Source organism: Parasteatoda tepidariorum, chromosome 6, assembly GCF_982258835.1.
Source record: "Parasteatoda tepidariorum strain Cologne lab strain chromosome 6, Ptep-v5.0, whole genome shotgun sequence".
Classification (NCBI taxonomy): domain Eukaryota; kingdom Metazoa; phylum Arthropoda; class Arachnida; order Araneae; family Theridiidae; genus Parasteatoda; species Parasteatoda tepidariorum.
The window spans coordinates 577,482-593,951 of record NC_141760.1 but is presented as its reverse complement, the minus strand read 5'-3'; the positions used below and the strand labels follow the sequence as shown (position 1 = coordinate 593,951).

General features: G+C 32.3%; 1 protein-coding gene across 1 annotated transcript in view; it reads right to left on the bottom strand.

Moving 5' to 3' along the window:
- Nucleotides 1–10,272: 10,272 nt before the first annotated feature.
- LOC147807430 (tubulin alpha chain-like) overlaps nucleotides 10,273–16,470 on the bottom strand; it is a 56,111-nt gene continuing 49,913 nt past the window's right edge. The window contains exon 2 of the mRNA XM_087166543.1: nucleotides 10,273–10,577. Within this exon, the coding sequence (XP_087022669.1) occupies nucleotides 10,273–10,577 (305 nt within the window). The remainder of the gene's footprint in view (nucleotides 10,578–16,470) is intronic.

Genomic DNA, 16,470 nt, shown 5'->3' with positions numbered 1-16,470 from the left:
ACAAGATATAAAGATAAAAATTTAAGTGTTAGAATATTATGAAAAGGATAAGAAAAAAAATCGAAAACTGAATAAGAGAGTTATTTTAAGATAGTTCAGTTCAATGATTATAACTAAATTCGATTAAAAATGTAGTTCAAGTTTGTTATTTTTCATCGATATATGAATATTTTGTATTTATTTAGAGACATTTATTGCTCGTGGGTCAAAGGTCCCTCTTAATGACTCAAGTCTTAAATAAATAGAGAGGTTTATCCCAGTTTATTCAATCTTGAAAATTATTAACAACGTAAAATAAAATTGTGAAATTGTGGAAAATGTCATAAGCTGACAAATACTGTCAATTTGAAAATTTTACTATACATATTAACAAAAATCTCTTTAGAAAAATATTCTTCCCTGTTTCCCTTACTTACAAAATACATAATTAAATCGTTGAGACCGAAAATATTTGTATTAATTTGCTGGCTACATAAAATGGCGCTCAGTTTTAATATACATTCGTGCTGTCACTAGTTGCAAATATCAAGAGAAGATTGCTCCAAAAATGGGTATTTTGAAAGGACCTGAAAGTAGGGAAAAGTTGCACCAAAAATGCGTGTTTTGAAGGAAGGGAACTAAAAGTGAAGGAAGGTTGCACTATGATTTGGTATTTTTGAAGGAAACTAAAAGCAAGGAAGGATGCACCATTATTAAGCATTTTTAAAGCGCCAAAAAAGCAGAGAAATTCTTTATTGAAAGTAATCATTAATACGAATTTATAAAAAAAAGAAGAGAAGATTGTATCATAAATTGATAATTTATAAATCTTAAGTTACGAGAAAAGGTGTTATCGTAAGTGGGTTATTTAATTAAACCAAATATGGATCAGTTACACTATAGTGTAACTTTTCCTTATTATTGAGTAATACAAGTGGAGCACCAAATTTATATCATCGAGTTGTAATTTAATTATTTAAATCTATTAAAAAAAACTATTTTTATTTTAGATGTGTAATGTAATATTTATATCTAAATTTTTTTCTTTCTTCAAGTTGACAAACATAAAATTAAAATTCTTCTTTACATTTCATTCGTTAAAGCACCAACAGATGCATGCTATAGAGTTAGTACCCCTAACCCCTAATATTTTAATGAAGAGAAAATAAAAAATAAAAGATTCTAACTATAATACTTTTCACAAAAAAAATTTATGATTCCTATTTCAATATTTATTCATGATTAAATAATAAGATGCTTGAAAGTGGCAAAAGTGTCTTTCCATATTTATACTCTAACAGATGATAATAATCTAAAAGATTTTCTGGAGTTAATATTTTAACTACAATCAAATTTCTTTCAGTTGAAAAGCACAACAAGAGTTAAAAAAAATTACGCACAAATTAAATTTTGGAGTCTTTCCACAAAATAATGATTATTTTTCTAATCACAGGTTCTTCATTCTCAGAACTTGAAACTATGCACATTCCTTGTTTGTAAGCTATTCTTGAAACTAGTACTTCTGAAGTTAAAAAAAAAACTGTTTATAATCTCTCAGAATTCTGGTAAATTCGGCAGAATAAATAGTTCTATCTATAGGCTTTGCACTAGTTTTAACAATATTTTCTCCTAAGCCTCTTTCTTGACTAAAAGCATTGAAGTTGCCGGTGTCTTTGTGCTATTGAAAGAAGATTATAAATAATGTAATTTATGCTAATAAAATGCATAGGAATTGAAATAATTTCACAGAAGACAAAATTTGAATCCTTACTTTTTTTTAAAACATAGAAAGATCAATCGAAGCAAGTCATATTTTAATCACTATTTTTGAAATACAATCTTAAAAATTGAGAAATTGTTGCAAAATTGATTAAAGAAAATGTTAAAACATTACCCCATCTGAAAAAATATTTCGAGGGAAAAAAATTCATAAAAAAATAAGTATCTAAAGCAAAGTGTAAGAAAGTCTAGGAAAAAAGAGCATCTAAGTATTTTTTTTATTTAGATTTAATAAAAAAATATACTTTTTAACTTTTTAAATACAATATTTTGTTTCATTTAAAATTTGTTCCGCTTAGTTAAAAAATATTGAAAGCAAAATTCATTTTTTAAAATATCATAATAAGAAATTAGCTTATTTCTAAATGCTCTAAAACAAATCTTATTCTTGTCGATATTTTGTTCAAAATTTCAGTTAGATTCTTGGTGAATAAACAAATTTAGTGCTTTTTTTTTCTTTAACGCCAATATTGGCCACTTTCTTTGTTTTTTTCTTACCTTGTGCATCCAACCAATTTAAAGAGAAACCCAGTTTCCATGACAACGGCTGCCTTTCTCTCTAGTGCCAATTTGGGTTGAGGAGTATAATTCGCTTTGAAAATTTTACAACTAAGGCATTTAAGAATGCATAGACAAAAATTCCTGCAATTATGGGACATAACAAACGAAAATGAGCAATATAGAACATGAAAATCGAAACAGAAGCACAGATTATGAAAATTAGTTCTAATTCTAACAGAAAGTACTTACGATTTTTTTTGTCAGGTCGAATGCAATTAAAACACGGACCTAGAAGATTTTCACCGGTAGTAAATTTGACGGAAACTATTCCTCTTAAGATTACCTTATTTACCGTTTATGTGGCACTGGTATTGCACTTTCTGTGCGCATAAAATGGATGTATCTCCTTATTTATTGAAAAAGAGCTAATATAAATATTAAAATATTTAATTATTCATACAACGAATTCTTTCCTAGAAGAGATTTGAAACTAACTCTTTCAGAACAGACCACAAAATTTTTAAAGATGTTGTGAAAGAAATGAACTGTAATTAATGCAAATAAATAAAAAAAAGTTTACTTACCTGCAAAAGAAATAGACAATTTCAAAGACAACTTGCATGAGATGATAACAACCTTGACAACAAAATCGTCCATCAGTCAACGATTAAAAAATATGTTCAGTTGAAGCTTGTGAATCTCATTGTACGAAAGTTTGGTGCAATCGAAATATTTGCATATTTATGGCGCACCTAAATAAATCAATTTTTCACTTACCCAATTTTTGGTGCAATCAAAAACTTTTCACCAAGTATTGGTTAAACATTTGCCGAGATTTTTTAACGTGCAGTCATTTGTGACTTATGCAGATTAATATTTACTTTGTTCAAAATCAAAGTACCCCAAAATTGGTACCATAACCAGTTAAGGAAGCCTGTTTTGGAAAAATGTCCACAATCTCAAAAAATTGCATAAATCAAAAAATATTTTACAATATAAATAGAAAGAGTTTCTGTCTTTCTATGAAGAAATTTGTAAGTGGCCCAGGGCAGAGAGTCATAATGCAAAAACATTCTGAATCGACACAAATATCCATCAATATGTAGTCTAAGACTTAAATTAAGTCTTAATTTCATTTCTAAATGACAAATTGTTAATATTTTTGCTTGTTAAAAATAACGTATAGTATTCGTTTTAAGGTTTTGTCCCCTCCAAAATCTAATCTAATTTTAAATTGCAAAATTAAATGATGTATGGCACTATAGCAATAGAATATTTTGTAACTAGCCACATTTTAATATCAAAAAATAAAAAAGCTCTATATATGTCAAACTGATACTTAACTATTCAGTTTTATGTCGCTTCTGTAAAATTAGTTTCGGTGGAGATGACCTGTTTTCGAATTCATTGATTCAATTGTCTCATTAATTTCTTACAGCACATGACCGAGATTGATAGAAAGATTGATTTTTAAAAGGACGCTATATCGATATCTAAGACGCCCTAAAAGGACGCTATATCGATATCTAAGACATCCTTTATCGAGAAATAATTATTTGTTTTAAAAGGACGCTATATCGATATCTAAGGCGTCTTTTATCGAGAAATAATTAGTTGTGTTGAAAGGACTCTATATCGATGGAGAAACACTTCATGGCAAGTTTCCTTTCCAGTACATAAGTTCAGGTAAACCTGGAGATTTAAATGAAAATTTTTTCGAACTTTCCAAATGAAAAAGAGTCATTGCAAGACTATTTCACCAATGCTTAATCCTGAGTTATCCCAGGGCTAAAGAAAAGATAGAGAAGAGCTGGTTCATTCCTTACTCAAAGCTGAAGCTACGATTCCCAACCTCATGACGTCACGTGGCACACAGATTTCAAAAATCACATCTAGAGGATATGAAAACTTTTCTGTTCATACTTTCTGTGAGAAATGAGTTGAATGTTCGACACTTTTTTGATAATAGCTGTCAAACTTAACGCTACTGACAATTTATTTCTGTTCGAAAATATAATATTCATGCATTTTCTTGGTATTCCTAATAGTATTAATAAAAAAAAAACATTTTGAAATTGGAAAAATGTCTCACTGGTTGTCGTTTAATTATTATTTTCTTATTTTAGTTTTTAATGGTGACTGTTAAATAAAAGAAAGCGTATAAGAGCACTTTTATAGTAAAATATCGTCTGATAACAATAAATACTATAAAAGTGTCCTTATAGTTTATTAATTGGGATACCTCATTTTAATATATTTTCCTATATGTAATTATAATAGCAATTTTTTTATATATTATCACTAGGAAACAAAAATCTTAAATGCTAATTACTAAAAAAATAATATTTGGGCAAATAATAATGGAATTATTACACTTGCTCATAAATATTTAAAATGAAGGCGTCATAATTAAAACACATAAATACATTGAATAATGACATTAAAAAATACAATACAAAATTAGAGGAATTTTTAAGCATTAATAACTTTCATTTTTGAAGTTCAGGATTTTATTTTATTTTACCTTGTACATTTTTTTACTTCTTTTCTAATTAAAATCATGAGACGGAATAGATTTCAATAGCGAAATTGAAAGTTTCTAAATGTGTAAACGAAAAACATAGAGCATAATGCTGCTTGCACACTAACTAGTACATTTAATATTTCATTCGATGTCCTTTTATATTTTCTGAAGTGAGACATCGGAAAATTTTGCTTTCTCATTTTGTGTTTTATAATAATTCTTGACCGACGCTAACTGATATTTGACTACTACTGTTACATTTTTGGAATCAGATGAGAAGAAAATCCCCTGAAAATAAATAAAAAAATATGAGAAACATTGAATGTATTGAAAAAAAGTTTTAAAAAAATGCTAGTTACAAGCGAAACAATTTTTTTTAAAGCACGAAGTTTGTTTTGAGCCGCCGTGACGTCACTCACTGAGATGAGTGATGTCACGGCGGAGTCTCCTCAAACGAGTTCTTTTATTTGACTCTCCTCCGGAATCTCCCAGGAGCGGCACGAGTCTCCTCAAAGGAGTGATCTAACCCTTTTATTTATTCTTTAGCCCTGAAGTTATCCTGCCTTAATTTGTTTGCATTTTGATATTTTAAAATAATTTTTTCAGAGTTTAAAACTTCATAGTTTCTAGATTTATCTGAACTCCCTTTTGTCTAAACTTTAAATTACTTATATACTCTATAGCAACTTTGTTATAAAACTGTTTCTCACGCGTCCATCAAGAAGTAATACGCTCATTTATGGTTGTCTCATTAAGGCGTATTTACTCATTATAAGATTCTTTCTTTAGTTTTATTTCGCTATTTAAAATTAGCTGAATACGTCTTCAATGCATAACGGTTTCTTTTATTGAGAACAAAAACAATTTGGTTTTGTATCAGCAAAAATACTGTTTCGAATCATTCCGACAAATCCATTGTAGTTTTGTCAAAATGTGCTGTCTTTTATCTGGCATCCGGATTCCTTCAGAATTTGCACCAGACATTTTCTCATTTCTATTAAACAGAGATACAGAGAGATTTCTCAAACAAATCCATAATTCATAAACTTCTCTTGACCCAGCATTTCACGATAAAGTTCAGAATATGAATGCTAACTTGGCGAGGAAATCTAAATAATGAACGATGGATTCTGGGACACTCTCCCAAATGATTGTCACGCAGAAAATATTTCAATACACTGGAGTTCAATGAATGAAATGTAAGTTTATGATATTCAGCAGTAAGTTGTTAAAGTTTTGGATGGCCGTAATGCTGATTTCTCGATGTGAAGCGCACTTAGCATAAAGGTATCAGATTCATTCGATCATGGGAAACATGAATTGTTTCGTTTGAGAAACGACTTTGTGTCTGAAAACAAGTTGTGGAACCGTGTCAGAGATTTATATAAATAAGGATATTTTGATAAATATATCCATTCAATATATATGTTAGGTACAAAACTATATATCCATAAACAAATAGTATATACCATTGTTATTGTCTTATAAAAGGTGTCTTTCATAAAGCAAATATGAAACACTTTGCGGTAGTATTTCATTGACATTTATTAGTCGTTTGAGATCCCGACATGATAGTTGAAAGTGGCAAATATAATCAAATAAGGAATTTGTGCGTTGGATTAAGAGTAAGCTTTAAAAATACGACATTCAACATGAATTTAAATGAGTACAATAGTAAACAGATGCCAGATTTCTGATTTCATAATTATACTCTTATTGCCAAAAGGCAATGAAGAAATGAATTTTCTCATTGACTTGGTGGCTACTGTTTTTAAATAAATTATAGACGATTCTGGTTCATCAAATCTTTTAAAGATAACATCAATGATATTTGCTAGCTCATAGCTGTAATCAAAAGTGTTGTTTATGGCGCTTTCTGCAGTACTTAATTGTTTTTTCTTCATTATGCTAGGTTATTTGAGAGATCAACCTGATCATAGTTGCAAAAGCTATATACGTCTCCAAATTAGTATTTCTAAGGTTGTCGAAAAACCACGCGTTTATTTTGCTTATAGTTATGCTTTTAAAACGTGTTACTGTGAAACAAAATAATTTAAAATAAACGGTAATTGGAATAAAAAAATTATAGTTCTGTAGTGAAAAGCAAAATTACCAGAAAAATGGAACTATTTCGTAAAGGATATACATTAAAAAATACCAATATTATAATTTATGCCAATGATAATTAATTTGTGTAATGGATAGATAATTGAAGTAATATAATAAGTTATGTACTAAAAGGCAAAATTAGTGGAGAAATTATACTATTTCGTCTAAGAGCGGGTAAAAAATAGTCTAATTTTGATTGATGTCACTAAAGCTTAATTTTTTTCAAAAGTACTGATTTTATTTTATCTTAAGAATGTCGTTGAACAGCACTACTAATTTTTGGCACTACTAATGTTAAAATCCATAGCCTTGTAATTTTGGACCCAATCCAGATGACAAGGGAATTCCTAGATGAAATATTTGGATCAAGTACTGGCTTAAGTCGGCACTGTGGTCGGTGCAATGTAGAACTCGTAACGACCATCACTGGGATTCGAACACGGTGCACCTAATTGGAAGACGAACGCTGTATTATCCCCTGATATGTATATATATCTTTATATATAAGAAGAGAGTGGAATGATAATACATAGCCTATCGCAGAAGACTTCTGGTTAGTAACGCACAAAACAACCAATCAAAATTGAGAACGCATGTGTGTGCATGTGTGAGATGAAGCACCATATAGGGAGCGTCCGGCATCCTATAAGATCAACAATGATTTGAGTGAGTGGTAAAAATATACTTGAGGTTGCCACTCGGCGAAATTGGCGGCTTATATTTGGCGCCATTCCTGTTTGCGTGGAACACCGTGGTAACAGGAATGGCTGCCGAAATATAATGATATTTCAATAAAACATTGCAAAATTTCAACAAAACATCGGCCAAGACTTTATCAAATTACAATGAACTCGATATGAGCAAAATTAATAAACCCAATAAAATGCATTTTGAATCGAAACAAAAATTAATGGAGTAAGCACAGAAGGAAAAGGAAAAAAACTCGCTTCTTCGTTAAGCTTGAATATCCTCAGATTTAGGTGCACCGAATTCTCTAATAGCAGTTAGATACTGTCTAAATGTATCATGAATAGAATCTGTGTATCTCCATCGCCACATAAATTCGGTGAAATACGAATCGAAAATGGCGTCTGTGGTACCGGACAAGCGGTGACATTTTTTTCTGAAGTACCTTTTTATGTCTGCCCACATACCTTCGATCTTATTGACCAGAAGAAAAAGTAACCTTACCAGCCGGTATCCAACTTAGATCTAACGGACCTCTGAAATCACATATACCATTGAGCATTTAAAAATAACGCTAAAATCTAAACCATTCAGAATCACGATTGGGTTTCAACATCGCCCAGCTTGGTGATCAACCGCGATCACAACTTGGTGAGAATCAAAGGGCACCCTCAAATATAGTCAACCCGAGTTAGGCTCTGCCACGTGTGTTTCGAATACGGAGATTAATCTCCGGCTAATGCCCTATAGTAATGTGTTAAATAATATTGCTTCCTCGCTTTATATAAGTTTAGAATATTGTTTGTATTAAAATTGCTTTATATAAGTTTATAATGCTGATAACAAGGATCTCTGACATATTACAATCCTATCATATTCTATCTATGTGATGTTGGTGCAGAAAAATTGCCAGCTAATGTCCATGAAAACGACTTTAATTTTGTTCTTGAAGCGAACAGAAATGTAATTGCGTAGCAATTATCGGGGGTAGGCGAGCAGTAGTGAGCAGGGGGTGGAGCCCTCTAGTATATATATATATATTCTCTGAGTGGCCAAATTATTATGACCACCCCTTCAGTCGTCTGCTTCCATACCCTATACGGCGCAATGTGCGTCGAACAGTACTTTCAGAGACGTTCACAGTTGCTCCTTGATTAAGATCACTTGCAATTTGTCGCACTGTTGCTCTCCTGTTGCGCTGCACAACCCTGGGCAGCCTTCTCTCTGATCGAGCATTCAGTACCCTGTGACGACCACAAGTCTGACGTTGAAATCCGGTTTTTTGCTTGATTGCCCATTCTTTGTACACATTAACAACTGCTGCTCTAGAACACTTCACAAGTGCAGCCGTTTTGCTGATGCTCGCTCCAACACATCTCGCACCCACAATCATTCCACGTTGAAATTCAGTTAAATCACTTTTCTTTCCCATATCTGAGCAAGCAACACAGTATAATGCAACACAGTATAATGCAAGCAACACAGCAACACAATGGATGACTCACTTGTCCAGCATTCCCGTGTTATGGTTATCTTGCCCTCTAGCGGCAACGCTGTGACGCAATAACTCATTTACATAAAACTCTGAGGTGGTCATAATAATTTGGCCACTCAGTGTATAAAAGGACAATTTTGTGACAATCAGTATTTACCACAATCAAACAATATTCTCTTGTACTTTGCCATCTCAAGGGACTCTAAAAAAAATCAATTTTGCACATTTTATGTATTAAAGTTGTACCAACTACCATAATACCAAAAGTGCAATTACATCCTCCACGAAGCAAATTTCTTCCATTCCCCGAATTCTCCAGGAATTCCTTTTACTGTTAAAAATTACAAGGCTACGGAGCTTAACATTGGTAGTCGTAAACAAAACATTTGGTTGACTGTTTAACTACGGTTATAAATTAAAATACACTTTAAATACTTTTAAACTGTTTTCCTCTTAAGTTTTGTGCCGAGAAAGGAAAGAATTGAAATTGATTGCAGAATTTAAATAATTTCGGGCAGTTGCATTCTGCTTGTCAAGAAACTTTGTACTATTAACAGTCTTCAACTCCACAGTGTTAGTGCTTTAGACCTAAAGAAAATTTTAATTTATGTTTCGTTGACGATAATTTCTGTATGAATTTTGCTTGTGATATCTAGACTATTGAAACTATCATTGTCATTAAGTACGGAAGTCTACAGATTAAAGTGCTCTAATTAGTTGAAAATTATCTGAATTTTAATTGAAAAATTTTTACACTCTCGAAAGCAAATTAATAAAAACTTGATAAAGAGATTTCAAAATTTTAAAGTTGCACTCAAACTTGAAAATAACTTTTCCACTTTATGCGCTGTTTAAATATGCACTTTAATATTGCGCAAAATAAACATGAAAGAAAGCACATGTAAAAATGAAAATTGCAAGCTTTCTAATTTTTAAATTTTCGAATAAATAGTCACTCCATATTTTAGAGTATTAAACATATCCACTTTTAACTATTTTCTCCTAGGCTGAAAATTTCAAATGTATGATTACTATTTTTTGTCAGCGGAGAACTTCAAAAAACAAACTTTATGAAAAAATAAATAAAAAAAATAGTAAGGGCAAGACTAAACACAACCAAAATTTGTGCAAGTTTTTTTTATTTTTTATTCAAGAACAGAACTAAATAAAACTTCGAACAATCAAATAACAGAAATTACTATAACTCATCTTCTTCATCAACGTCTGATATTGATTCTGTAGGACTATCGAGACCGACTTCTTCGTAGTCTTTCTCCAAAGCTGCGAGGTCTTCTCTGGCTTCTGAAAATTCTCCTTCCTCCATACCTTCGCCAACATACCAGTGAACGAAAGCTCTCTTGGCGTACATCAGATCGAACTTGTGATTAAGGCGAGCCCAGGCTTCAGCGATGGCTGTCGTGTTCGACATCATGTATACTGCTCTCTGCACTTTGGCTAGATCACCGTCTGGAATAGTTGTTGGAGCTTGATAGTTTATGCCAACTTGAAATTTTAAAAGAGTCAGTTTAGTTAACCTCCTGGATTAGGTTAGCTGCCGAAGCACCGACTTAGACCAACTTTTTAAAGTTTAGAACTTTTAGTTCTTTAACAACAGTCTGCTAGTGGTGGCTCTTAAGCCGAATATGGCTCATTAGAACCTTACTAGTGGTTGAGTAGTTTAACTGTCCGATAATATTTTAGCTTATTTCTTCATATTTTGATCATTAAACAATATATTCTAGACTAAAATAAGATATTAGGAATAATATATTACAAGATATTATAAGATACTATGCGAAAGGAAGGGCTGGTGTATTGGTTACTCATGGAAAGAAACTTACATTAAGTCAAGCGACATCCTTTTACTTCTACTGGTTCGGCCGGGCCTTAAATTGTGAATTTACTTGAGAGCGAATGAATAAGAGGTATTATTTAAACAGTAGTTTAGATTTTTAATTCTGATAGTTTTAAAGTTACTAAAGTAAGAACATGAAAGTGAGGCGAGCATTTTAATAACTGGAGTTTTCCCACGATTCAAATAAAACTACCAAATGACACGAATACAATTTTTCAATGCCATCACCGCGTTTGTAGAAGAAAAAGTTTGTCTATGTTAATTAGTACTTGTCTATGGTTACTGAATTCCTAAAAATTTATAATCGTCATATCAGTAACTTTTAAACTCTAGAGTTAAAGCAAATAGTTTCATAGTATTAAAACTTAAGGTATAGCTTTAAAGCAGTTTCATGTAGGTTCTTTAATAACTATTTAGTGAGCCAAAACTTTGCACTCATGCTGAGAATTAAAATTGGCACAAAATTCAAGTAAGAGGAATTTTTTTCAGCAATGTGGTTTTATTTTAAGTTTGTGATATATTTTCATATTCCAAAAGTTAACCCACATGAGTATTTTTGTTTCTTAAAGTACACTAAAATGTAAATCTTGATTTTAAAAAATTTTATGGAAGTAAAAAGTTTTTGTTCAAAATATCATTTGTCTGAAACCCAATCGTTTTTTAAGCAATATAGTATTTTTAAACAAAGTTTTAATATATTAGAGTTTAAGACATTCAAAATGGGACTGTAGCTTTTGAAACTAGCTTCAATGCTGCAGAAGGAGAGATATGAAGGCGAGATACACGAAAGTACTGAACGCTAACTACATTATATTTATTTTAAAAAAATGTTGATTCTAATGCCACTTGCCAATATCAGCAAGCTTTCTTGGCGAAACCAAGCAAATTTAAGGCAAATGGTGTGGCTCTTGTTTTCAGTGGTGCCCTCCATGACTTCAGCCTCACAACCAGTTTATAGAATGAACCCATTCCGTTCTCTCGCAGATCGTAATTTTGAAATGAACCAGAGAACGATCGATCTCTAATTCAGTACCTCCAGAAGAACATTTAGGACATTGTGACCCGACAGATTTAACGAGCACCAGTCACCATTACTATACGGAGAGTCCGGCAGAGATCGAACCCACGACCTCTAGGACACGAGCCCAGCATCTTACCAACCATGTTATCCCACCCAGTGAAAGAAAAATAAGTTTTCAAAAAGTGCGTGACTATTGTGGCACTTTTGTTCATCTGAAGATATTGGAAAGCACAGCTCACTTCAGTTTTGATTCATTGAAAAATGATAGTATTAAATTTAAACAGAAAAGCATATTTCATTAGTTCATATTTTGCGCTCATAACACATGTCAATTGAATTCAGAATGAGCTGCTGCTTACATTATTCTTATCTTTTGAAAAGTGCCCTGTAGTCAAGTTTTAAAGTTAAAGAAGAAACAAAATTGCGATCGCTTTATTACAATCACTGATTTTTCATTGGTCACGTGCTTTTTTTTCCTGGTTTGACTCCGATAAACGCCACAACATTTCCGATCATGGCTTGCAAAAACTGTCTCCTTTTATATTTGTCGTCGGATGAATTTTTCAAATCCTGGCTGCATGCGTGATTCAAGACGTCACAAAATACTTTTCCTTCTTCAGTCAATTCATATTTATATTAAAATCACAGTCAAGGCAGTCATTATACGTTAATAATAAAAAGAATATAAAAATACTTTGAATGATTATTATGTAAATACATTAAGAATGACTGCTGGTGAAAATAAAAAGAAAAAAAAGAATTCCAAAAAAATTATCAAACAGCAGCGGTCACCATAGCAACGCATGCCCACTGCTTACTATTACTCTTGAACACAGTTGAAAAGTGTGATGACGTCCAAATAAAGTGCGCACGCCATCAAACTCAAAACAAGACCTATTTTGCCGATGGGTAATAAACAGAAATATGTAAAAATGAATGCATCTAATTAGAATGAATACCTTAAAACCGGTAGGGCATCAATCTACAAACTGCTTTGTTTTGATGGCTGAAATAACAGCATTGACATCTTTTGGTACGAATACAGAAGACAGCAAGCCATGTATTTTCCATGCCGCGGATCGCACTTCCCCATTTGATCTTCAGGCTCAAAGAAGGAATTTGTGATATCCCCCCACTGTACACTTTTTCTGCGGAAATAATGGGAGCATAATGGAAAATGGATCCTGGAATCAGAAAATAAGATTAAACCGTACCCAGAGTTAGTTACGTTTTGGAAAAGCTAGACTTCTTCTCCTTTCTACATTCTTTGTTGAAACTGTGCGGAAACATTTTGTTTCTGTATAGCTTTGGGAGACGTAAAGTGTTTGGGGAGACATTCATAGCCAGTCAGTTACGAGCCTAAAATCAGAAACCATTTTATGTCTGAACCATTTTGATACTAACGATAATTTATCTGATTAATATTCTTAAATTATTTTATGAAGTTCGTTATTTTAAAATATCAAAATTCAAACAAATTAATAATGGATTATTTAGGAGTATATTGTAGGGGGGAAGTCTTCTAATAATTTGTTAGCATTTTGATATTTTGAGATCGTTTTTATCAACATTTAAAATTTCATGGTTTACTCTAGGATTACCTGAACTCACCTTTTTCTATATCTGAATTCACATTTTTTATACCTTAACTCAGCTTTAACTTAGCTTAATTAAAATTTTTTGCTCGCCCAAAATAATTATAAATTGATGTGTAAAAATTATGGCGAAAATGGCAAAGAACACCGAGCACTAGTGGATGGGCATAACTCGACAGCCATGCTGAAACATACGAGACCAAAAATTAAGGATTATGTATGAGTGTAGCTATGGTTGAAACGAAAAAAATCTGAAAAAAATGCCTTTTTTTTCCAAAAAAGGCACTTTTTTTAGATTTTTTTCGTATTTAATTTTCGTACCTTTTTGGGTTTTTAAAAGTGCATAAAAAAATTCCTTTTTGCATGAAGTCCAATTTCTGTTGGTTCCAACCATGGCTATATCAATTTGCTACAAATTCCCAATGCAACGTCGAAACTGTTCGAATATTATCTTTCAATCCAAACACCAAAAAAATGATGTTTGAAGAATTGACGTTTGAAGTTTTTTAAACATTTTTTTCGGTGTTTTGGTATTTACCATCAATCGGCGATGGCTGGCCACACAGCACTTCTTCCTCGAACTCATATGTTTTGCTGGTGTACAAAAAGGTCCAGATGAGTGGATTTAGGGATTCATTATTGTTTAACTGTTCGCGCCTAAGCATCTTTCTAATAAATTTTCATTTAGCAGGTATTTATATTCAGGCATAATTGCCGCCAGCACTCATCATTGCGCCGTCCAGGTGCCCTCGACGACGCGATGATCGTCTTTTTCAACTATATCACTACATAAACTCAATACTAAGTTTGTCTATAGCAGTGTTTCTTAACCTGTGGTTCATGGACCCCTTAGGGGTCCATGGGTCATATTTTGGGGGTCCACCGACTACTCCTAATTTTTAAAACGTTTGGATCAATAATATTTAAATAGCATTGATCTTTTTTTCTTTCTAAAAGGTGAAAATACATACATATTTGAAACTAGGTGATCGAGATACCCCAAATTCAGTACGGACTGCACACAGCCCTCAAATATCCCTGTCATATTTTTAACATCCTCCACTTTCAGTTTGCACCATCAGGGGCAACCGCCTGATGACGTCCGCTGTACTATTTTTATTATCCCCTATCAAGTTACGTACATTTGAAACCTTGCTCAGGTTACTAGATCTAGAATTTTTACTAAGAAGAAAGCCTGGTTTTTGAAATCTGGAACATTAGACAAACTTGGATTTGGTATTCCACAAAAACCTCTGGTTGAGGCATCTCTCAAAGCTGCATATCATATTGCTAAAAGCAAGAAACCGCATACTATTTGAGAGACGTTAATTAAGCCATGTGCGCTGGAGATGGTTGAATTAGTTTGTAGATTGGAACAGAGAAAAAAAACTTGAAGCGATTCCATTTTCAAATGATGTGACACATTCAAGAATAGTTGAAATTTCTTGCAATATCTTGAAAAAGATCATCGATGAATTGAAAGTATCGCCATTTCCCTTTAGTATGCAACTGGGTGAAACTACAGATATCTCGAATTATAGTCAACTTCTTGTTTTTGTTCGTTACGTGTCTCTTGATACTATCAAAGAAGAATTCTTATTTTGTGAGTCTCTTTTGCAAACTACAAAGGCAGTTGATGTTTTAGCAATGTTAATTGTTTCCTTTACCAAACAAGACTTCGGCTAGAAAGAAAAACTTCATTCACTTCGTACAGATGGAGCACCTGTGATGCTTGGCAATAAATCTGGTTCTGCCCTGTTGGTAAAAAAAAAAATCTCCTAATGTTCTTGTTACTCATTGTTTTTAACATAAACATGAGCCAGCTTAAAAGAAGCATTATCAAAAGTTATTAAAACTGTAAATTTTATTAGACGTAGAGCTCTTAATCCTCGTCTCTTTAAAACGCTGTGTCAAGAATTGGACGTAGAGCATGAGGTACTTCTGTACCACACGGAATTGCGCTGGCTGTCACGAGGGCAGGTTTTGAAACAATTTTTCATGTTGAAGATCGAATTATCACTTGTTCTAGAAGAAAAAGATAACTCATTCTTCGAATATTTAAACAAAAAGGATTTTACCTATAAATTGGCTTACTTCGCAGATAATTTTAACCACATGAACAATATAAGTCTTTTAATCCAAGGATCCGATATACCATTATGGATGCAACTGAGAAATTACAAGCATTCTAATTGAAGATGCCACGTTGAAAAAAAATAGAATTCCAAATGAGATATATGCAAACTTTTAAATGTTGGATGAAGTGCTTTCTGAAAATGGATCTTGGCAAGATGATTTGTTACTGAATAACTTAAAAATGAAATCTGTGAGCACCTGGAAGTACTTCAAGTTTCATTGAAAAAATATTTTTAATTGGATGAGATAAAGATAAAAGATGAGTTGTGGATTCCACATCCTTTTCTTTGTGATATTGACTGTATCGATGATATGAACCTTGCCAAAGATGAGCTTATAGATCTTAGAACAAAGTCCTTGCTAAAAATGGATTTCGATTCAAAAACACTCGGAGAGTTTTGGTCTTCTGTGAAAGAAGAAAGAAGCCTACCCATTGCTTGTAAAGCGAGCGATTTCAGCTATAATTTCGTTAGCTACAGTGTATCTTAACGAAGCTGGACTTTCCACAGTTGCGACAATAGAAACAAAAACATCGTTATCGATTGAATGTTGAACATGTTATGCGCGTTGTTTTGTCGAAGACCATCCCTCTATTCAATTTATTATTTAAGGAAAAGCAGCAACAACCTTCAGACTAAAAATTTTAATTTTAAATATTTGTATACTATTGAAATAATAAAATTAAATGCTAAATTAAATAAAATACTAAAAATTGATGTTTTTTGCAATTTTTTTTCTCAGGGGGGTGGTCCGTGACTTCTTAAAATTTTTAAAAGGGGTCCATTGTAT